Here is a 22,821-nt window from a genome sequence, read left to right as displayed (position 1 = left end):
GGCAGTACCATTTGTATTTATTTCCATTTTTTTCATCCACCTTTCAGCTGCAACATTTAATGAGTTTCTGAACAAAGAATCTTAGGCATATTATTGGCTAAGTAAAATTATGATTTGCAACTATCTGGATTAGGAAAGACCTCATTTAAAATATTTTTCTGAATAGAGATTATTTCTGCAACAGTTTGCTTGTCAAAATCACTAAAGTATAATCAGTTAACATCATCTTGCTAGGGAAAAACTGCATTCAAATCTTATTTCAACACACAGTTACACTAATGTATACAACTACAAAACTAGTTTCATTTATGACCCCTTAATTTGGTCCCCATAACAGATTTAAATCCAAGGTGACTTCATGTAGCCATGCATGAAATATAAACCTTGATACCACATGCTAAACTAATAATTTTTATTTTTATTTCTACTTATTTATTTATTTGCTGGTTTATTTCTATTTATGATTATTGTTTCTATCTGGTTATAATATTGTCAGTTGTTATTATTCTGTATCAAGTAATATTTTTCGTGCAAGGTTATATGAAGTCATCCCAAATTCAAATCTTTACTGGCGACCAACTGAAGAGGTCACAGACAAAGCAAGTCTTGAAGTTGCATATACTATGTAACTGTGTATCGAAGGAAAATTCAAATGAAGCTTTTCCCAAAACAATATGCTGTTCAGTGATCATACTTTCTTGCTTTAACAAGTAGAACTTTACGAAGAAGGCTATTGTGCTTGGTTTATATGCTCCCACAACAATGCAATGCTTGGTTTAAGTGAGTGGCAAAAACGTCCACAGCGGGGTGAAGCCATATTTTTCTATGTTTTCTTCCTTGATGACTAGAGCAGGACTTGAAAAAAGTGCTGTCCAGTTGTCCGGGACGAGTATATTTTGCTACTAGGCAAGTTACTTTTCTCACTCAGCCAGTGGGCAAGGGCCCAGGCAAGTCATCCTCTAACTAAATAACACTTGTTCCCTCAATCAATGATCTCCATTGCTTTCCATTTGTAACAGTCGGAAGTGATTACATTTACTGCATTTAGTGTTGGTGAGTTAGGAAACAAGTCAATAAAGGCTTGGCCATCTTCTAAGGATTGCATAAGACTGGGATCCAGTGGAATAGAACCTACAAAGGAAAAAATTATTCTTTCAAGATCTAAAAGCAAGATATAGCTAGAAGACTCTCCTCTGTGGAAACTGACTGATTTCAATGTCAAATTGAACACATCACATCAGTGAGAATTCTCCTAGACTAGATCACAAACAATCTGTTAATCTGCTCTGTGATAAACTTGACACAACAAAGAATCTGGTTGACATTTCTTAAGCTTCCAGCAAACAAGACCTTTACATTTCCAAACAACATACTTTGCTGCTTTTTTTATTTAACAAATAAAGAAGGTTAAGCTGTGTATTACCCTGTGATAAAACATAACAGGCATTTGAGAACACGAGGAAAATGTAAAAAACACAAGCTGCAGGCAAATGCTATACAGTCAATGTGACAAAAAACAATAAAACACGCTTTTTCTATGTTTTATGCTCTGATAAAACATGGGGTTTTGAACAATCAGAGCATGTGCAAAGTCTCTCTACATTATAAATACTAATATAGACAAGTGCAATAAATGGTGAAAAGACCATTTTATACGAAACATGATCTAGATTGCCCCTAACCCCTCTATCCCCCTTCCTGTGTAATCACTGATATTAATAAGTTTTTTTACCTAAACGTGGAACATCACAGCTCTTTGCCAAGGCTTCATCTCCTGCTTTTGAAAATGCATTTGTGCATTCCTAAAAGAAAGAAAGTGGAATATTATTAGATACTATGAAGATGAAGAAGTAAACTTTCTGAGATCCAAATAAGGCTTGTTAATAATTGACAGCAATAATTTAGAAAGCTTATAATAAATACTTTATGCATACCTGAGGAGTAGTGACAAGAATTGCTCCATCTGGATTGTAATGTCGCAGATTTTCTACTAAATACTGTAATGTGCTCATCAAATGTCCCTGGATTGAACAAAACCAATCTTAGAACAGAGCAATAATGATAGGATTACACTGCATACTGCAAAATGAGATGTGCACAATTGCACTATCAGCAATGTTAACAATAAAGAGTATATCTACTCTGATCAAGGGAGGTCAACTCCAGTCTCCTAGTATGAAGTATTGTTCCCTCCCTCTTAATCTCCTTAACATCCCCGTCTTTTTGTAGTTCAGGTTGCCCAACAACTTGTTAGTACTCATTTCTCCTCCTATGTGATGAGAGGCATTGCAAGTCAATTAGTCTCTCACCTAAGAACGCTGTACAAAGACCCAAGGAATCCAGGCCTATTGATCTAGAGTGTACGACATTAACCACTGGGCCACTGTACCTCACATGAGTACATCACAAGCCTCTGAAAATTACATTTTATATTTGTTGTCATACCTGGCCATGGAGGTGTATCCATAATCTGGCAATCCAGGTCACCCCAACACACATCTGATAGAAACTGCTTGATCACTGCTAAAAAAAAAAAGAAAACGGTAACTGTCACGTGAGAACTCAAGGAAGTCTGCCAGAACATCAATTTGAAAATGTTTGTAACACTCTAAAGAATATGCTCCATTTTTCATTTTTCGTTTTCATTCAAAAGCCCAGAAAAGCCACAATGTTATCAAAATAATTTGCATAACTTATGTAAAAATTGTTACACTGTAGATCCAGTGGTGACCAGCTGTGGTATCGCACACTATCGTTTGCTCGCTATGAACAAAGCCTAATATAGCTACCCTAAGTTTAAGAAAGCATTTTTTTTGAGGTTTCCTACATTTTAAACTAAGGTAATTTTGTGCATTACAAAAAATAACTCAATATGTGGTGGCATATGCAGCTCCTTGAAGTGATTTCAGGAGAGTTTCACTAAAGATCAGACACTCAGATCTAGCTTTGATTAACAAGCTTGAACAGGTCAAGGTAAGTCAAAAAATATATAAGTAAAGAGCATAAAGGAATAAATACCATTTTTCTCAGATCCTCTCCACACAACGACATCATCTCAGTCTGTTATTAAACAAGAAACCAATTGATGTAACAGCCAGTCGTTTGTACTTGTCTGTATGAACTGAAACCCAACTAAAAAGAAAGGTTTAGGTGATCTTTAGAAAATACCTGTAAACACCTTCCACAAAGAACATAGGCAAGCTTTCAGATGTCAATAACATATCAGCTGATCTTATAAATATAGAAGTTGAGGTATGTATATGAAATGTATGATAATTAATACACAGGAGCATTTCTACTGCAAACAATTTAAATTTTGTGAATTAAAGAAGTTCCCAAGATAAAGCAAGTTCACAAAAGTTCCAAGGAAGTGGAATAGTGGCCCTTGACAGATCAGCATTCCACGCAGGAGAAGCTGCAATACTTCAAGTCAGTTTCTTACTATCACACTGGAGATAAGGAATTCTCCTGTAATGAACCACTAAAGTTCATTACTGTTACATATCTACACAAGTATGAGTGTTGTTACACAATATAAATTAAAGTATATGCATGATTTAGTGCATGGTTCCCACCAAATGGCTTCAGAAAATGATCCTTTATGTTATGACTTACCCAGCAGAACACTGGTGTACATCTTTTCCCCCTAAATTCATCATCCTTGGAATACTTCGTCCACATAATTCATCATCCTGATCTAGTATGCCAACCTGGAAGACAAAGAGATAACACAAAGATTAGCCATTTATTGTGATCAAGGTAGTACTGCTGTAACAATACATTCTTGAAGACACTTCTCTGTTACCAGTGGCAGATCCACAGATTTTCACCGGGATGAGTGGGGTAGGGGGTTGAAAGACAGAAGGTGCTGGGGGGAAGGCAAAGTGAACATTTTGAAACCAAGACGAAATTTTTCCCTAAGTGAGACCAGTTCACATATCATGTAGCCAATACTGTAAATATTTGATAACAACCCAAACTTAAAACACTAAAACAAGACCAATCCCAAACAAAGAAAATCGTCTGATAAAGCTTCTCCCTCCCCCCAACCCTCCCACTGCGTATGATCATGAATCAATGACTGAACGCAAAGATTTCAGTTTGCCTTCTTTCCGTTGTTGTAAAGAGTCCATGCTATCTGTGTCGCAATCAGTACTTTTACCAACTCCTCCTATACCGGACAAAACTAGAATCACGTGCCTGATGGAGTTTGCTCCGAGAGAATTTCAGTCAGCGCCTTTTGCTGTACTTGCCTACTTGGACTCTATAAACATATCAAGTAGTAGTTTGTCTTTAGCATTCAGACAGAAGAAAGTACCCTGACTGGGCACATTTTCCAGCCCTTTTCCGTAAAGGAAGCTGGAATTCTATTCGAAAAAATAACGTAAAAGGACTCAAACTTCGGCCTAGTTTTACTTTAAAGACAAAAGAATAAATAAACCCTTTGGACAAACATCAGTTTTTAATTACATGTAACACATTCGTTGCACGACAGTACTCACGGTTATGCCTAAATCCTACCGCTCAGAAGGACAACCGAGGAGTACTAGGAGCGAGTTTCCGAGTCGAGCAGTTTTCGGAAATTGTCGGCTATTCCAATATGGCGGACTATACCAATCACATAAATATGCGAATTGCCAGTGGTAAGACTATGTTGATCAACAGGACAAGTACGTTTTTATTCACCTGACAAGTTAAGAATAATGTGTAGAGAGTAAAGCAGTGAGTTGTTCGGCAAATGCTGTATATTTCTTTAGATCTCTTCCCGTCTAGTTCGTAAACCGTAAATTTGTACACCGGCTAACACATTACACTGTAGACGTCTTTGACTTATAATGGGCACAAGTGTTTTTAAATACGTCGTTCCTTCAGGACGAATTTTGTTATTGATTCGGCGGATCCCCGAATTCAAACTTCCTTTGCCTTGTCCCTCTGGCCGGTAGGATCTTGGAAATACTACCGACCAGTGGGACAGCTTGTGTATAAGGTAATTGGACGCAAGTCCATGCACATTTTTATTTGTAGAATAGTTTGATACATCGCTCTTTAGCCTTACACTACACTAGATTATCACTCTACAGTAATATTTCAGTTTTTTGTGATCTTGTCCCTCTGGCCGGTAGGATCTTGAAAATACTACCGGTCAGAGGGACAGCTCGTGTACAAGGTAATTGGACTTAAGTCCATACACAGTTTTATTTGTACAATAGTTTGATACATTGCTCTTAAGTTTTATACTAGACTAGAATCACTCTACAGTTGAATCTTTTCAGTTTTCTGTGATCTTGTCCCTCTGGCTGGTAGGATCTTGAAAATACCACCGGCCAGAGGGACAGCTTGTGTGTAAGGTAATTGGACTCAAGTCGATGCACAGTTTTATTTGTAGAATAGTTTGATACATTGTTCTTTAGTCTTACACTACATTAGATTATCACTCTGCAGTAATATTTTCAGTTTTCTGTGATCTTGTCCCTCTAGCCGGTAGGATCTTGAAAATACTACCAGCCAGAGGGACAGCTGGTTGTGTATAAGGTAATTGGACTCAAGTCCATGCACAGTTTTATTTGTACAATAGCTTGATACATTGCTCTTTAGTCTTACACTACACTAGATTATCACTCTAAAGTAATAGCTCAGTTTTCTGTGATCTTGTCCCTCTGGCCGGTAGATCTTGAAAATACTACTGACCAGAGGGAGAGCTTGTGTATATTAGGTAATTGGACCTAAGTCCATGCACAGTTTAATTTGTACAATAGTTTGATACATTGCAATTTAGTCTTACACTACACTAGATTATCACTCTACGGTCATATCTTCAGTTTTCTCTGACCTTGTCCCTCTGGCTGGTAGGATCTTGAAAGTACTACCGACCAGAGGGACAGCTTGTGTATAAGGTAATTGGACTTAAGTGCATGCACATTTTCACTTGTAGAATAGTTTGAAACATTGTTCTTTAGTTTTATACCACACTAGAATGACTCTACAGTTAAATATTTTCAGTTTTCTGTGATCTTTTCCCTCTGGTCGGTAGGATCTTGAAAATACTACCGGCCAGAGGGACAGCTTGTGTGTAAGGTAATTGGATTCAAGTCCATGCACAGTTTCATTTGTACAATAGTTTGATTATTGCTCTTATTGCTTAAGTCATAAATCAGGCTTGAATATTGAGGATTCCCATTTATATGAAGGTTATCAGACACTTGATTTCAATTCCTTAATAAAATTTATTTTGCATTCACTCCAAGTGAAACAGAGTGCCGGGCAGTACTAGGACACATTTCTGACATGTCCAGTGGGCTCAAGTTGTATACATCAATATTTAATATATTATTTTGTGACTTACATACTCTGTGTAAGGATAGAGGAATTCCTTCAGGAGGATTGTTAAACTGAAAGAGTTGGATACTGTTCCTTAGCATTGTAAGACTATCTGTTTATGAAATAAACACAAATTAAAGTAACGAAAATGTCCTATTGTCTTTCTTTTGTGAATGGTGTTTACATTTAAACAAAATAGGTTTAAGGAAATCCTTTATTTAACCAAAACGTATTGCTTACAGGACAATGACCTGACATACTCACAAAGCCACTCTCATTGCAAAATTTCTAGTCTATTTCCCTCATGTTTATTAAGCCTGTATCCTGCAAAGGATAAGTCACTTCTAAAATGAGGCTTTCTAAATAACAAGTGTAAATAAGTGTAAATAGTTAATAAGTGTAACCGCAATTACCCTAAAAATTAGTCAGATTGAATAGTTTGCCGAGTTTGCATATTTGTGCACCCATGAGTAAAATTGGGAGGGGGGGCAGGGAGGTGGGAGCCCCAGAAGAATAGGGGGCAGGAGGCAGGAGAGGAAAGGGTGGGAAATGGGAGTTCTACAAAGCCGGGAATCATTTATTAAGCATTAAAATACTTTCAAAAACAAGAACCCAAATGTTTTTTGACTTACATTTAGCTTATCTTGAGACTTCTGGACTGAAGGAAAAATTAAATCCGCCCTTGGACTGAAAAACTGAGGCCAACTTCTGGCAAAATTGGAAACCCTTTTACAGCGGTTACATCATAGGTCATCAAATGTTGTCATTTAAACTGTCAAACAACGTGAAGAGCTAGAGGAGCAAGGCTGAAGACAAAGGAAAACAGGAAAAGAAACGCCAAAGGATTGCGCAGATAAATGATAAGTATGTGTTTTGAGTGTCCTTATTTACAGGGGACGGAGCAAATTGGGGGAGGGCGGGAGTCAAGAGATAAAGGTACGGGAAGCAGGAGAACTGGAAGGTTCTGACCCGCTTTCGCCCCCCTCCCCTCCCCTCAAAAAAAAATTGTTAAACAACAGCTTAGTTGAATGCGATTAAGCTTTTTAGTCAGCACACAAAACAATTATATATAAATGGAACAAATAGAGCTACAGTTGCATTAGAAAGCTTATAGGGGTCCTTATGATGTAGGTAACAGAGTCAATGATCTCCCACCCCCAGTAACTAGTCTCAGACAATGTAAATTGCACATGATGAAATTGGCATGAAATAGGCAGAACATTCAATTGACAAAGACTCTGGCAGCAATGTTGGATGATAAGAACAATAAACTAAGCCAATTCTTTTGTTAATGGTCATCCAACATGGCAGCAATGGCATTAGTTAGATATATGCCAGTTAGTTAGATTTATGGTAATATAAATGTGCCAGGCTCTTTGTCTGCACTTAGTCCACACAAGCTCGGGCTCTTTTCACTGAACATTTTCTTACACATTTTAATTGAATCCCTATACATAGGATACACCTATGCAAAAGAATGATTATGATTGTGGTGTCTTTGTCTGTATGGTAAGCTGTGCAAATACCATATTCTATCAATTACCATGTAATCAGCTTGGCTTGAGTTAATTCAAATCAAAGTATTCATCTTTACCTGAACTGATCACTTGTGCTAGAGATACATTTTAAATTCATTGGTATTATCTATGTTTAGTTTCCAGAGCATCTCAGCAGGGGAGAAACTCCTAATTTCAACCAGGTATTTTGAATCAAAAGCAAGTATCAACACTTCTCATCACATGACAAAGTAATGGAAAATCAATTTAAACCAAACTACATGGATACCAACTACACATCTCCTATTCATAGTACTTTCTTGCAGAAATTCACTATGTTTGTCTTATTTTCCAGGATGACATTCCCTTTCTCCATGAAGTGATGAAAATGCAGATCTTACAGCAAATGCTACCAAACTGAAGGAATGTACATTCAAAAGAACTCAAAAGTTCTCATAAATAGTAAAATATTAATTTTGCTTGAAAAGGATTCACCTCCATATTTCCTTAATCAGTTGTACATATATATATAACAGTCTCCCTCACTAAATAAACACTCTAAATCCGTCGTTCAACTTAAGATTCCACACTGATACTGGCATGTTCATTGATTCAGAATTATTGCAATGGCAACAGAGCATGAATAGACTTTTACAGACACCATGAACTTCACTCCAATTACCTTATACACAAGCTCTCCTTCTGGCCGGTATTTTCGAGATCCTACCAGCCAGAGGGACAAGATCACAGAAAACTGAAAATATTACTGCAGAGTGATTGTAGTGTAGCATAAGAAGTAAGACTAAGCAATCAATCAAACCATTCTACAAATAAAACTGTGCATGGGCTTAAGTCCAATTACCTTATACACAAGCTGTCCTTCTGGCCGGTAGTATTTTCAAGATCCTACCAGCCAGAGGGACAAAATCACAAAAAACTGAAAACATTACTGTAGAGTGATTCTAGTGTAGTGTAAGACTAAAGAACAATGTATCAAGTTATTGTACAAATAAAACTGTGCATGGACTTGAGTCCAATTACCTTATACACAAGCAGCTGTCCCTCTGGCCAGTAGTATTTTTAAGATCCTACCGGCTAGAGGGACAAGATCACAGAAAACTGAAAATATTACTGTAGAGTGATAATCTAGTGTAGTGTAAGGCTAAAGAGCGATGTATCAAGCTATTCTACAAATAAAAATGTGCATGGACTTAAGTCCAATTACCTTATGCACAAGCTGTCCCACTGGTCGGTAGTATTTCCAAGATCCTACCGGCCAGAGGGACAAGGCAAAGGAAGTTTGAATTCGGGGATCCGCCGAATCAATAACAAAATTCGTCCTGAAGGAACGACGTATTTAAAAACGCTTGTGCCTATTGTAAGTCAAAGACGTCTACAGTGTAATGTGTTAGCCGGTGTACAAATTTACGGTTTACGAACTAGACGGGAAGAGATCTGAAATATACAGCATTTGCCGAACAACTCACTGCTTTACTCTCTACACATTATTCTTAACTTGTCAGGTGAATAAAAACGTACTTGTCTCGTTGATTAACATAGTTTTACCACTGGCAATTCGCATAATTATGTGATTGGTATTGTCCGCCATATTGGAATAGCCGACAATTTCCGAAAACTGCTCGACTCGAAAACTCGCTCCTAGTACTCCTCGGTTGTCCTTCTGAGCGGTAGGATTTAGGCACAACCAGTACTCACCGTCCGCCATCTTGAATTTGAGAAGGAAACTGCTGGTCATCCTCTCGTACAGTCGTCTCAAGTGGCTTTCCCGCTGCTGGCGCTTGGAACCTAAAAGGTCACCCTCGGAGACCCGGGGCAGTTAGAGTTAGTCGTGACGACGCAATATTCTCGGTCGACGCGATATTTTCTAACTGCCCCTGGGTCTCCGAGGATGCTGAAAGGTTGGCCTGAAATGTCAGTCGACCATCTTTCGCCTTCAGCCTAATCGCCAGGGGATTAAGCTGAGGGTGGGAGATGACTGGCATTTCAGGCCAGTGAAAGATATGTACAAAACCACAAATGAAATCAGGGACCTTGGAGGGGGAGGAAGGGCTGTAGCCCTACAACTTACTTGCTTGGGTTGAGTTTTTCAGGGCTCCAAATGACATGGACAATGTGCGAATTTGCTACTGGACTGAACTGAAACAGCGGAACACTGACCCCTTTATGGAATAATTATATCCCACGAGACACTTTTTTTTTTTTCGCTATAAACACAAGCCTTTAGGCAAGTGTGTATACCAAGAAGATACAGGTGTCTCGTGGGATATTCCATGGTATACCACTCGAAAGCGACAGACAGTGCTCGACTTGCCAGTCAGTCGATTGTGTTATAAGTCGATCTGGTCCGTTGAAAGTGATTGGTCAGTTTAGCCATGATGATATTGGCTGAAAGACTCTTTAAGGTTACCGAAGATGTTCCATTTGCCGAATTAGTCGAATTCCTTTGGGGGACAGCTACTAGTAGAGTTATCTTCATAGAGTTATAGTGTGAAGTTAGAGTTGCAAAATCTTGAATTCAAGATTTTGGACTACCAAAATCCTGAATTCAAGATTTTGGACGGCCAAAATCTTGAATTGAAGATTTTGGCAGCCCAAAATCTTGAATTCAGGATTTTGGCAATCCAAAATCTTGGATTCAGGATTTTGGCAGTCGTCAACTCTAACTCTAACTCATAACTCTACTGATTAACTCTATTGCTGTCAACATCATTTCTTTGGGAGTACTCGATTTTTCGGAATTGCTCGGATTTTCGCGGAGGTGTTTGAAGGTTACCGAAGACCTTCTATTTGTCGAATTAGTCGGATTTCCAAATATTAATCGACTTCTTCGACGATGTTCGATTTGCCGGATAAATCGTATTTCTGAAGATATTCCTCGCATACTTTGACGGTGCTCGATTTGCCGAATTAGTCGGATGACCGAAGATGTTCGACAACGTTTCCATTTTTCTCGGAGGTTACCCAAGATGTCCGAAGTTTTCCGAAGGTCACAAAATATCGGACGATGAATAATGAATGATACCGTGAGTGCAGTTCCTGTCTTCATTTCCAGTTTCTACAATGCGTTTAGGAGTAATCAAACACCTATAAGAAGGTTTCGATTGAGTCTGGAATAAACGTGGTATAAGCCTAATCAAAAATTAGAAATAGTCATAGAGAGCTATTTTTCACGTTAATTTCACGCTTGAGCATGACACAGCCACACAGGACTATATAGGTCTACATAACAATACATTTTCATACAATTGAGCTGCTATAGCCCTACCGAACCCTTATAACATCTTCCTGATAACAACACAAAGCTGTTGGTAAACTCATATAGCGATATATAACCAAACTTTAAGCTACTGTAGCTTAGTCACATTCCAGAAAGAACTTGAAAGTACATTGTCATTCAAAACCTTACAAAGTCCTACAGGACCATACATCATTAGATATTCTCCATTGTTTTACATAGTCCAACATAGCATTCCATATAAGTTATTGACAAAACGTAAGGTCAAGAGAGCTGGATATTAGCCAAGTTCTTTGTTCTTTGAGACCGGGAAATCGCATAGGCTTCATCGTAGAGAACATCCTGAGAATACAGCAAGAACCTTTTTCCTGTCGTATGTAATTCATAACAAGTCAATAAACTGTTTAGAAACAACAAAAGAAAATAATTAGTAACTTAACTACAAACCCACAAATTTTAGCGTAACTTCAGCATCATCCATAAATTTTCCTTTCGTGAAGAAGTTCTTCTAATTTCTCGATTACCGGCAGTAACCCAAGAACTAGTATTTCTTCTTAATGCTGAAAATAGAAAGACAACATGCAAACGCTGCCTAAGCACACTAGTCCACTTTGAGGTAAGAAAGACTCCAAACCAGTCAACTAGCTCTCGAAAAACCCAGATCAAGTGCTTATTCATTAGAATTTTGACTGCAGAAAAAAATAAAACAGCAACAACAACAACAGAAACGACAACCTGCAACCTCAGCTTGAATACAGACACAGTCCTCGGGGGGTTCATATGAGCTAGAAGCGCTGAGGCAGTTCAGGCCCGGTCAGAAATCAACCACCCTATTCCGACACTCCACCCAGACTCATGTTTCCAGTGGATTGTCGCATGGTACTTATGATACCTGCGTGCTGTGTCCAACAGGATAGGTTTCCAACTTGCGAGCACGGAGCTGGACTAGTCGACTTCTCGAATGCAACCACACCTCTGGACGTGAAAGTAAAGCAAGCACTAAGAGGAGCGCGCGAAACTCTCCACCCAGCATAGGAATGCGTAATTGCCGTCTGCGATCATTCCGATTTCAAAATGGACGTTTTATTAGCTCGTTTTAGCGCTGATCTCGGATTCTTCTAAGAAACAAGTTGATAACTACGTCCTTAATTACTTATTATCCTATCCAAGTTACCAGAATTGTTCACAGCCGGGTACGTTGTTCTCAGGAAAGACTTTTCCACTTGCCATCCCACTTGACGGTTTTCTCAAATTTCCTGTTTCCTTTACATTCATGTCTTCGAAACATTTCTCCGGCCAGGAATCACTCCAGTTTTTCCATAGTATGGATCCTTATGAGCCACAAGTGAACCAGGCTTATGATCAGTAGACTGTTGCGACACCGATATGCATGTTATGTACGTACTGTGCAGTAATCAGCGCGTCAAGGACTAATCTGGAGAAAAATAGGTGTTTAGGTTAATAATTCACGATGGAAAACTAAGTTTAAACGTTTCATAATTACATGTTGTCTTTCGTGACTTCTCACGTAGAATTTTTATGAATGAAACTTATTTACGAAGAGTGTAAGGGTAAATGTGCAAGAGTAATCTCCCCGGATGAAGTAACTGCTTTCCATATACTCGATTTCTAACTCAAGCATTTTAATATAATTTTAGGATCATTGGTCCACGGTACTGTTGTTGAAGTTTTTCTAGGAGAATTAAACATCGAGTTTTTGCTGGCACTGTGAATTGTTGTTGAGCCCGAAAGCCACCTAGAGTTACTTTCTTAAAAGATTGTTTAGCTTTTTAAATATCATATGACCAGTAAAATGTCCCGAAATGCTATTAGAATAATTATTATGTTCAATCTATTTGCTAATTATATTGAATGAGGAACTCTTACCTTACCTCTAAGGAGACTTTTCCATTGCCTTGCCCCTCTTATCTGTCTCCGCATACTTCAACATGGTGACTGTATCTAAATGTCTCACCGGTGAAGAAGGAATTAAGGCGGATTACATCGCTCAGCACCGTTTATCCTGTTTGTCGGTTTCCATTAAAGATTACTACAGTACAGTTCTAAAATTTCCTAAGTGGTGAGAACCACAGAGCCCAGCAATGCTTGAAACAAACCGTGTGAAGGAACGTTGCCATCTTGTCAAGCGAGCTTTCAGTCTCATGGCTTCAAGAAACTTGTTCACGTGAAATTGCAATCTTGCTCAATGTTCAAACAAACCTCGCTGTATCCCTTTTTAAAAGCTTCGCTGGCATCGGTTAAAGTCAGCAAACCTGACGCGAAGTAGATACAGCTCAAACTGAACTAAACGTCGGTTGAGAAATTTGAAAATGAAATTTGACTAAGGTGCGCACGGACAAAGGAAACTGCGTCGTTAATTTTGAATTTCATTATCAGATGTGTGAATTAATTCCTCGCGTATAGCAAGGAATTTTAAAGGTATCAAATCAGCGCATTTTAGATTTCATTGCATCATTTACATAACAGGCAAAGTATTACTTCAGAGACCACTGATTGCCTCTTAATTCCCTTGGCGTTAGTTTCTAAATACACTGGTGCATTTTCCATCTCGCTTTTGACCGTCTCACATGATGTTGACTTTCCCGCGCTTTTAAGGTGGCTCCCTAGAGTATTTATGAACAACCTCCCTATAGAGCGCTAGTTAGAAGAGGTAACTTAGTTAATTTCTCTTAAAGTTTTCCCTGCAGAGATTTACCAGTATGGGTACTGTTAAAATAACGCTTATTTTTTGGTTGTCAATTTTTGGCTTAAGGCCGTTACCATGACAACATTTCATCTAATGACAGGCAGATATATTCCTCATTTTGGCCTAAACTCCTTAATATTTATACTTTCCTTCGGTGAAATTTTTTCATACTTTGCCACGTCATGGAAATGATATTGCCTGACATTTTGAATTGGTAAAAAGTCAAGGTTGTTCAGACGGTTTTTCCAATATCCTGTAATTTGTCATTCTTCTAAATATATTAGATTAGCTCTGATAGATTTTAACAAAAATAGGATATTTTGTAGGAATTGTATGTAGTTACAACTGAGCCAAATTAAAAAAAAATTCACCGAAGGAAGCGCGAGAAAATTCGCTGTCAGTTTTGCCTTTTGTGCTCATGTTGAAGTCATAAAAATCGAAAAACACTAGCGTTTTCCTTTAAGCGAGATCTTGATGACGGCCAGGGAAAGTGCTGCGACTGAAAAACGAAAAAAGTGGAAAAAAGCAACGTAATGGCTGTGTTCTACATGGCGTACAAACCCCCTCCGAGTGTGATCAGGAATTTTGCGTTCGAATTTTGACCTGTGTGGCTTTCTGGAGTTGGTTGTCCTCTGCACGGTTAAATGCAGAAAAATCCACATTCCTGTAAGGACACCAAGATGGCCATCCCGCTTGATTTTTGCAGGGGCATGCATGTGTCACGGCCAGTAACCAGGTACCGTTACTAAGACATGTGACAAATGTGAGCATGCATGTGAGCAGGCCATGGGAATTCGTCTTTGGTAATATTTAACTAGTTAAATTATGTTAATGTAAATGAGGTGATGTCAACTTGATTATTGTCTCGAGATACGGACACGTGTTACTGTGAACTTTAATCGCGACGATCGGTACGCCTCGTGTTTTTACTGACGTTGTATTTGTGCGTTTTCTCCGAGTATTCTGAGTTTTTCTTCGACGCTATGTCTTCTAGAAAAGGCAAATGTCCAGGGTGCGAGACCCCAAAATCCAGTCACCAGTTCGGTACACCAGGAAAGAGCTGTACGGGCCCCGTGATGGAACGGAGATTCAGGAATCTCCAACGTCAGATGAGCCGTCAACGTCGGTTCTTTTGGAGGCCATCCGCAACCCTTCTTCACAAATGGAGACCCTTCAAACGCAGCACAACGATTTAAAAAAGCAAGTCCAATCGCCTCCGCCTCAGCCTCCTCCGGTTCTCGTCGAACAGGCCAGCAAAACAAACCAACAATCATCTTAACAGACACCCATCGCGACCGTCTCCCCAGCTCCAGCTGCGAATACCGCAACAGCACTAACAACAAGCGTGTCCGAGAAGCTTTTGCAGGCGGCTGCTAAGGGTGAGTACATTGATTTCTCTGATCTATTATCCACCCTTAGCCCGTTCGCAAATTTCCCCAACAACGGAAGCATACCTCCTCCCCAGAGCGATATAAACTGTGTAACTTACGTAGTCAAGGGGCACCGAAAACGCCAAATCGACTCGTTTGACACCTGGTTACAAGCATGAAACGTATACCAGAAGGTGGTAATGGCCGCGCAACCATCACGTTATACTGAGCTTGCCTCGTATCGCGAACAGATTCAATTTGCCAATCGTAAATTTCGCTGGTCATCGGTGTATATGCTTGACATTCACTCCAGGATGGCGTACGCCAAACAAATTCAACTCGGAAACAGCACAAGTCTTGATGTCATTGGTACCACGCTGTACGTAGATGCCTCTGCCTTACGCCCTCACCCCCCGCCAATGTTCGCGTTGTAAGTCCTTTGACCATTTGGCCAAGGACTGTACATTTCTCGCGCAAGACCAGATGGAGGAGAATTCACTGCAAAAATCGACCGGATATGGCGCCAGGACCTCCGTCGGTAATCAAAACCTCTCTTGGAAATACACCAGGTGGTACTCCCCGCAGGCCAGGAAGGATGCAGTCTTTACCAGCGAAAAGCCTGCTACCAGGGTACCAACTGTAAGTGAGCCCACATCTGCAAATCTTGTCGGGGGGGCCATCCTCAGGCCGATTGCGCACTCACTCCCTCGGGTACAATCCCCGTTTCCAATTGACGTATGGCGTGATGCCCTTCGTAATCACCCGGACAGTGACTTAGTAAATGATTTATTACTTTGTACATGATATTGAACATGGTGTTCGTATTGGTTTTCACCATGATCGCTCGCCCTTGATTTCTCCAAATCACTTTTCGGCTACGTCAAACCCTACACCCGTCGCTATGGAAATGGAACGAGAGCTTTCACTGAACAGAAAGGCTGGGCCTTTCCTTTCACCCCCTTTTTCGCATTTTGTCGGATCGCCGATGGGTGCTATTCCGAAAAAGCACTCACAGCCTACTAAATGGCGTATCATAACTGATCTTTCGTGGCCCGCAGGCCAATCCGTCAACGACGCCATTCCCAAAGAGCTCTACACGTGCTCTTACGACTCGCTAGACAATGCTATTGCCTACCTGAAAATGTTTGGACCCAATGCTCTTATGAGCAAACTCGATCTTTCCGACGCCTTTCGCCACATCCTGGTTGACCCCCTTGACTGGGAACTCCTAGGATCCACATAGCCAATCGTAACATCCGACGGTTCCACACAAACCGGCTATTTCTTCGATATGTTCCTTCCGTTTCGTCTTCGCAGTTCGCCAGCGCTCTTTCTGAAATTTATTGACGGTTTGCGGTATGCGATGGCCGAACGTGGCGCCACACCCCTTTGGAATTACTTGGATGACTTTTGGGCTTGTGGCCCTCCCGCTCCTGACGACTCCTGCGCTCAGACTCTTGACATCATGCTTCGTACATGCTCTGACACGGGATTCGCTGTCAATCCTGAAAAAAACGGTTCACCCTACAACAACCTTGGTTCTCCTTGGAGTTCAAATGGACACCGTCACCCAAAAGATGCGCATCGACTCCTCTCGTCTCACGGAAATATTCAACCTACTTAATACGTGGTCCACTAAACGCCGTTGTACAAAACGACAACTACAATCTCTTATCGGCAAGTTGCACTTCATTTGCAACGTTTGCCGCCCCGGGAGAACTTTCCTCGGCTGTATGATCGACGTCCTTTGCAAAGTTCATCATCCCATCCATCACCTTCGCTTAAACCGCGCCTTTCACATGGACCTTTCATGGTGGAGGATTTTTCTTCCGTCTTGGAACGGCTGTAGCTTTTTCTTCGATGACGAATGGATCTCGTCTACACATCTAGAACTTTACACTGACGCCTGTGAATCTGGCTTCGGAGCCTACTTTTCAGGCCACTGGTTGTATGGATTATTTGCGGACCATGATATTCCCAATTCCCGATCAATCACGTTTAAAGAACTCTACGCCATTGCTGCAGCGGTCCACACCTGGTCAGACTCGCTCGCTTGTCGCAATATTCTTTTCAAACTGCGATAACTTGTCAGTCGTGCATATTTTGTCTAGCGGTACAAGCAAATGCAGACATACCATGATCCTCCTCCGTTTCCTGTTTTACACGTGCGCTCATCACAATATTATGCTACGGGCAATACACATAAACAGTGTTGATAACAACTGGGCTGACGCTCTTTCTCGTTCGTAGGTCGCCAAGTTCCTGGCCTCCTGCCCTATGGCCTCTCGTCATCCGACATCCCGTGACGCCACTCCCCTTTCCACGCTTCAAGTAAAGGCGCACGAGTACTTCGCTGGAGGACTAGCCGACTCATCTCATCGCACCTACAATAGCGCCCAGCGACAGTTTCTACAATTCTGCCGGGAATTCTCTTTCGACCCTTTCCCAGCCTCTGAAGAAACCCTTATACTGTTCGCTACGCACCTCGCCCAACGAATAAAGCCTCAATCAATTACCGTCTACCTTGCCGCGGTACGCTCTCTTCACGTTGCTCATGGTCTCTCCAATCCCCTTCAACCTGGCTTAAAGTTAAAGCAAACATTGCGTGGCATCGAACGTCAACATTTTTCAGCGCCCAAACAGAAGCTGCCTCTTACTTTTGACATTCTATCTGCTGTCAAGCCTTTTCTCAACTCAAGGAGTGACGATGACAACGTGAAATGGGCCGCCCTAACCACCGATACGCCTCGTGTTTGTACTGACGTTGTATTTGTGCGTTTTCTCCCCGCCTCACCCTCCCATGGCAGCTGTAATTTCCCCAAATGGAAGTACATTAAACTGCCCGGTTATGGCCCAAACATTTGATTTCGCGCAGTTGTTATTGTACGTGAGTTTGATTAACGCTGGATCTTTCGTAGGCCTTGCTATTTTGTTTTGGCTGGTTTTGGTGAATTTAAATGCTTCGACGGTAGCCTTTATCGAAATCTGTGGGAATTGCCCTGGTTTATTTTATATGTTCACGAACACGACTTTGAATCGCCTTGGCTTTGGGATATTAACCGTGGAAACAGCTGTATTTGATTGCATTTGTTGATTAGTTCCAGTCGCGACAGATAGCTCAGCCCTTATCCGGTCGCATATTGTTTGGAATCGGTGGAGAAGTACTCTGAAGGCAAGATCCATAAGAGTGAGCCTGAACCAAGAAACGGAAATGTAAATACTGTCTATTTTATTCAGGATGAAGGATGAACGAGCACGCGATTGCAAATGTTTGTTTATATTTGAGCTTCCAGCTTAGAATAATGTTCGTAAAAACATACTTTTACAAGTCAGTTTTTACTCTTAAACATTACGAGTTAATTTAAAAATATTTAGTACGAAATTTAAAGGCTGATGTAGATACTTTAGTCTTATTGAACTTGCGAGTCTATGGCAACTAGCGCCGTCACACAACGGGTAGCTGCCAGTTTTGCCCCATGGCGAGTTCGCCCCCACCGAGTTTGCCCCCACATCGACTCAACTTGATCGAGTTCGCCCTCAACCAGATCGAGTCGCATATAGAGATTATTCCTCGTTCTTTTATCCACTGCCTTGGCGAGGAAACTTCGCTTGGTGGCGAGGAAACTTCGCTTGGTGGCGAGGTGACTTCGCTTGGTGGCGAGGTGACTTCGCTTGGTGGCGAGGTGACTTCGCTTGGTGGCGAGGAAACTTCGCTTGGTGGCGAGGTGACTTCGCTTGGGGTCATCCTTCTTGTATGGAAGTACCCCCCCCCCCTCCCCTGGGGTAATAACTGCTACTCAGAATTGAGGAAAACATGAGCAAAATTGTTTTTTGTAAATAACTTGAGGAGAAGCACATGCCCATGGCCAGACACCACTTTAAGAAAGGCAACAGGCTTTCAAAAAACTAAATATAGAACTAAAAAACACCAGATATAAACTAAAGCTTAGAGCATAAAAAAGCACTGCACATTTCAGCGAAAGAAACCTACTGAAGCTGATAGCTAATAAAAACCAGAACAATGGATCTGATTGTGAAATCTGAAAAAGCAGTCCACTTTTTAAATTTTCGATAATTTACAAGGGCAATTCAAAGAACATATCTTATTGCAATAAGCTTACTACTTCATGCTAGTTTAAGACTGTCTTTTCCACAACTGCAGAACTGTTTAAATAACAAAGAAATTTAAATGCTTACAATAAATTATTTATAGCATAACAGCCACAACAAACAGGAGTAGCTGCAATAAGGCAATGTAGGCAGTGTTGATAACACCTTCACTCTCTACAGTTGGTTTGACTGGTTTGACTGGTTTGACTGGTTTGACTGAGCCGTCCATCATGAGGCAGTTGGAGTAATCAGCATTCGGCATTGTGTAATTATAGGATCCTGCCCACATTTTCTCACAGAGGTTTTTGCCATTTCCGTACATTGCTTGGTATGTTATGCAGCTCTTGTTCGCAGGGCAGAAGTTTTCACCATGAACAGTGAAGTTATAGTCTACAAGAACATTTTCCACACAAATCTGATCATTCTTGCAGGCATTAAACCACTGATCACAGACGTCAGAACAAACTGGCACACCTGAAAGACAACAGGAAAAAAAAACTCACTCTCAATTAACCAGCCAGATATTATTCTTGTTAGTCTCTTCTGTCAGGCAACATATATACAGTAGGCTAGTAAAGGCCTGGCAGAGAATCTGATCTGATTTGAAGCCTATTCAATCCATTTTGGAGCATAGGCCACTGATGAATCACTTCCAGTCCCATCTGTCTCTGGCCAGGTGTTTCATCTCGGTCCACTTGTAGCCACAGAATCTTTTTAAGGCAGTTACAAGTATATCACAAGCTGTTAAGCAATCATCCCTGACAAGCCATTATTTGTTCACAAAACAAACACAATATAGTCAACAATATATAAAATGATTAACTGCTTACCTAGTAGTGCACCATCAACAGATGGATGTGCCCACTGATAAACTTTTGGAGAACATTGGTAAAAACATTCCTGTAAAGTTAAAAAAAATTAAACAAGAGCAAAAAAAATAGTGGTTCTCAAGTCAGCTGTTATGCAGTTAATGAAATCAGTGTAACTTATACTGAGTCACACTTGCTCAAAATTCTTTTCAGTGGTCTGTGTGCTGGACTCCAGAAGTACTGGATTAGAGCCCAGTGTTGTGTTCTTGGGCAAGACACCTAACTCCCAACATTGCTTCTCTCGACCCACGTGTAAACAGCTGTTTACTCTTAACTTTGAAATTTGTTACTGATAAGTTTTAAAATTTTAGTAATTGGACCTTGTGTTGAACAATTCAGGGAGTAATGGGGCTTCTAATATGCCTTATCATGGTTTTCAATGCCATCTTGACAGGTACGCAAAGCGGTCAGAAATTAGAGTGTTTGTATGGGAATCTGATGGCAAACAACTTTTTCCAAAACTGAATTTTACACAATTTGTGACTTACAACATTAAAATACTGGGTAGAAGATTGTATTCACCAAGATTAAAGGATGTAGCTTGGCTAGAAGATGCTCAGTTAATTTTTCTAATTTTCCATACATTCGCCTGTAAATTTGGCTGGGAAGACGTGTTTCGTGGGAAAAAAAATTATGGACAAACATATGGGAAATTAATCTGCTACCTAGTATGGTAAATTTGTAATTCATAAGTTGTGCAAAATCAATATTTAAAAACTTATTTGCCATCCGATTACCACACAAACACTGTAGTTGTTTACTACTTTGCTAACCCATCAAGATGGCATTAAAAAGCATGATAAAAGGCCTACTTCAAATCAGCCTCACTGCATTCTCATCCGCTGGCTTTAAAATCACTTGCCTGATTACTCCCTTTACCATACCCAAATTTGCAATAAGCCAATCAGAAGTCTTGATATCCTGTGATATTAGGTCATTGACCATATATGGCTACAATGGCTGTTTTTATGCTAGAGACGTTTAAGCTGTCTAGACACTGTTAATGTCTGAGATGTTAAAGTGTCTAGTATAAAAATGAGATGCATTTAAATACACAGCCTGAAAAAAAAAAATATATATATATATATTTTTTATATAAAAGAAGACTGGGTTCTACACTCAGAGGACACTGGAAACAAGCAACTTTTAGTGTGCCAGTATACGAACAAATCTACTAGCTGATAACATGACAGGCAGCTAAGGGTGTCACAATTTTATACTAGACAGGTTTAACGTCTCAAACATTAAAGGCGACTGAGAAGAGCGTCGTTCAGACGCTCTTAAGAGAAGACGTTAAAGTAGACGGACTTTAAAAGCGTCTTACTCATTTTCTGTTTTCATACATACTAGACATTAAAGTCGTCTCGAGACAGCTTTAACGTCCATGACGACATTAACGTCCCTAGCATAAAAGCGGCCAATATCATGGATTAGGGTATGGTAAATGCGTATAGGCAAATCTTCCCACAAGTGCAATTTTGAACTAACTGAGGCTCAGTTCAGACCTCATGCTTTTGCGGTGCCAAACTAAATTCAGGAATTAAGTTCGACAAAAGCAGGGCAGAAGCACGGCGTCTGAATCAAACGTTTGAATTAAGTTCGGCAAGCAATTAATTTCAACAAGCTCTGCCGTGCTACACGACTCTGGCACGGCAGTGATTTAAACGTCGTGCTTCTGCCGCGCCAAACAAAATTCATAAATTATATTAATGTATTTTGGCGAGGTTGCGTTCCCACGGGGAGCTAGGAGGAGAATTGTTACGAGGCATCACGGTATATTCTGAATTTGGTTCGACTCTGGCACGACGTTTGAGTCAGTTTTCCTGTCGTGCTACAGTCAAACCTAATTGCAATTTAGTTCGGCACGACAGAAGCACGACGTCTGAACTGGGCCTGAGCAACATACTGTATCAATTGCTTTTGTGCGGGCGAACGGAGTATTCGTTCGCGCCTGACTGGGCAAATCAGTTTTGCAGTCTGGGCGAGTGTAAATCACCTAAAAATTAAAGCTACAACTGTACCTGTGTGACCCAAAACTGTTGGCATTTCTCCGACAATTGCCCGCAACGATGCCAAGAATGGTTGTACAAATTGCGGGTTTCATTAGCCATCAATTCCACTGTAAACTCGGCCGTACAGCAACTGCTGTTTTTGAAGGCATGGCACGTTTTGAACGCATCTGTTTCGGGCGATGGTGACGCTTTGTGCCATGTTCCATTGATGCATTTGTCTTCTGTATAAACTGCGAGAACTGAAATGACTTGAAGGAGTATAGCTACAGAAACGGTCAGAACAAACTTCGCCATATCCAGGAGATGGCGCTCGTTGATAAAAGCACTAAATAAAGACTTACTAGAAACTGAATTAACTACACAGCCTGTCTCAACACGTGTAGTTAGCGAGGTCGAAGAACGAGTAATCACTGCAAACGCAGGTGCAGAGCCCTCAGGACCCCGCTTGAAATTCAGTCGGGGGAGGGGACGGAAGGGCGTAGCATAAATTATTCACATTCTTCAAGGAAAAAGAAACAAAAAGAAAACGTTTCAAAAAAACATTCATAGTGACTGTTATTTTCTGGAGCTCGCCTGGATTCACGATTTTACAGCCTAGGAAAGATGTTCCAGTAAGACTTAATGGTTTTCCCTAAGTATAGCGCCTGAGTAGACAAAGGATGATTTTTGTTCGGTCTCAGGAT

General features: G+C 40.5%; 2 protein-coding genes across 7 annotated transcripts; both read right to left on the bottom strand.

Moving 5' to 3' along the window:
- Window positions 1-9,565, bottom strand: LOC149114753 (cytosolic Fe-S cluster assembly factor NUBP2 homolog). 6 transcript variants are annotated; one of them, XM_089284287.1, is made up of 7 exons: window positions 9,531-9,565; window positions 3,616-3,710; window positions 3,019-3,132; window positions 2,446-2,523; window positions 1,935-2,021; window positions 1,733-1,802; window positions 1-1,131 (listed from the first exon to the last, which is right to left on the bottom strand). In XM_089284287.1, the coding sequence occupies exons 4-7, from the start codon at window positions 2,497-2,499 to the stop codon at window positions 983-985; spliced, it is 360 nt and encodes a 119-aa protein (XP_089140413.1). In that variant the 5' UTR covers window positions 2,500-2,523; window positions 3,019-3,132; window positions 3,616-3,710; window positions 9,531-9,565; the 3' UTR covers window positions 1-982. The 6 variants fall into 6 exon arrangements, with proteins under 6 accessions (XP_089140413.1, XP_089140412.1, XP_089140414.1 ...); XM_089284286.1 differs by lacking the exon at window positions 9,531-9,565 and having other exon boundaries at window positions 3,616-4,789; XM_089284288.1 differs by lacking the exon at window positions 9,531-9,565 and having other exon boundaries at window positions 2,446-2,520; window positions 3,616-4,789.
- An 8,794-nt stretch (window positions 9,566-18,359) lies between these two features.
- LOC110060781 (riboflavin-binding protein-like) lies at window positions 18,360-22,567 on the bottom strand. The gene is made up of 3 exons (XM_020767582.2): window positions 22,148-22,567; window positions 20,088-20,157; window positions 18,360-19,731 (listed from the first exon to the last, which is right to left on the bottom strand). Exons 1-3 carry the CDS (start codon window positions 22,430-22,432, stop codon window positions 19,355-19,357), a joined length of 732 nt encoding a protein of 243 aa, XP_020623241.2. The 5' UTR covers window positions 22,433-22,567; the 3' UTR covers window positions 18,360-19,354.
- Window positions 22,568-22,821: the final 254 nt, after the last annotated feature.

Source organism: Orbicella faveolata, unplaced genomic scaffold (genome assembly GCF_042242905.1).
Source record: "Orbicella faveolata isolate gen_17 unplaced genomic scaffold, um_ofav_v1 contig_13, whole genome shotgun sequence".
Classification (NCBI taxonomy): Eukaryota; Metazoa; Cnidaria; class Anthozoa; order Scleractinia; family Merulinidae; genus Orbicella; species Orbicella faveolata.
Note: the sequence above shows the minus strand (reverse complement) of the source record. Positions and strands in the feature narration are given on the sequence as shown.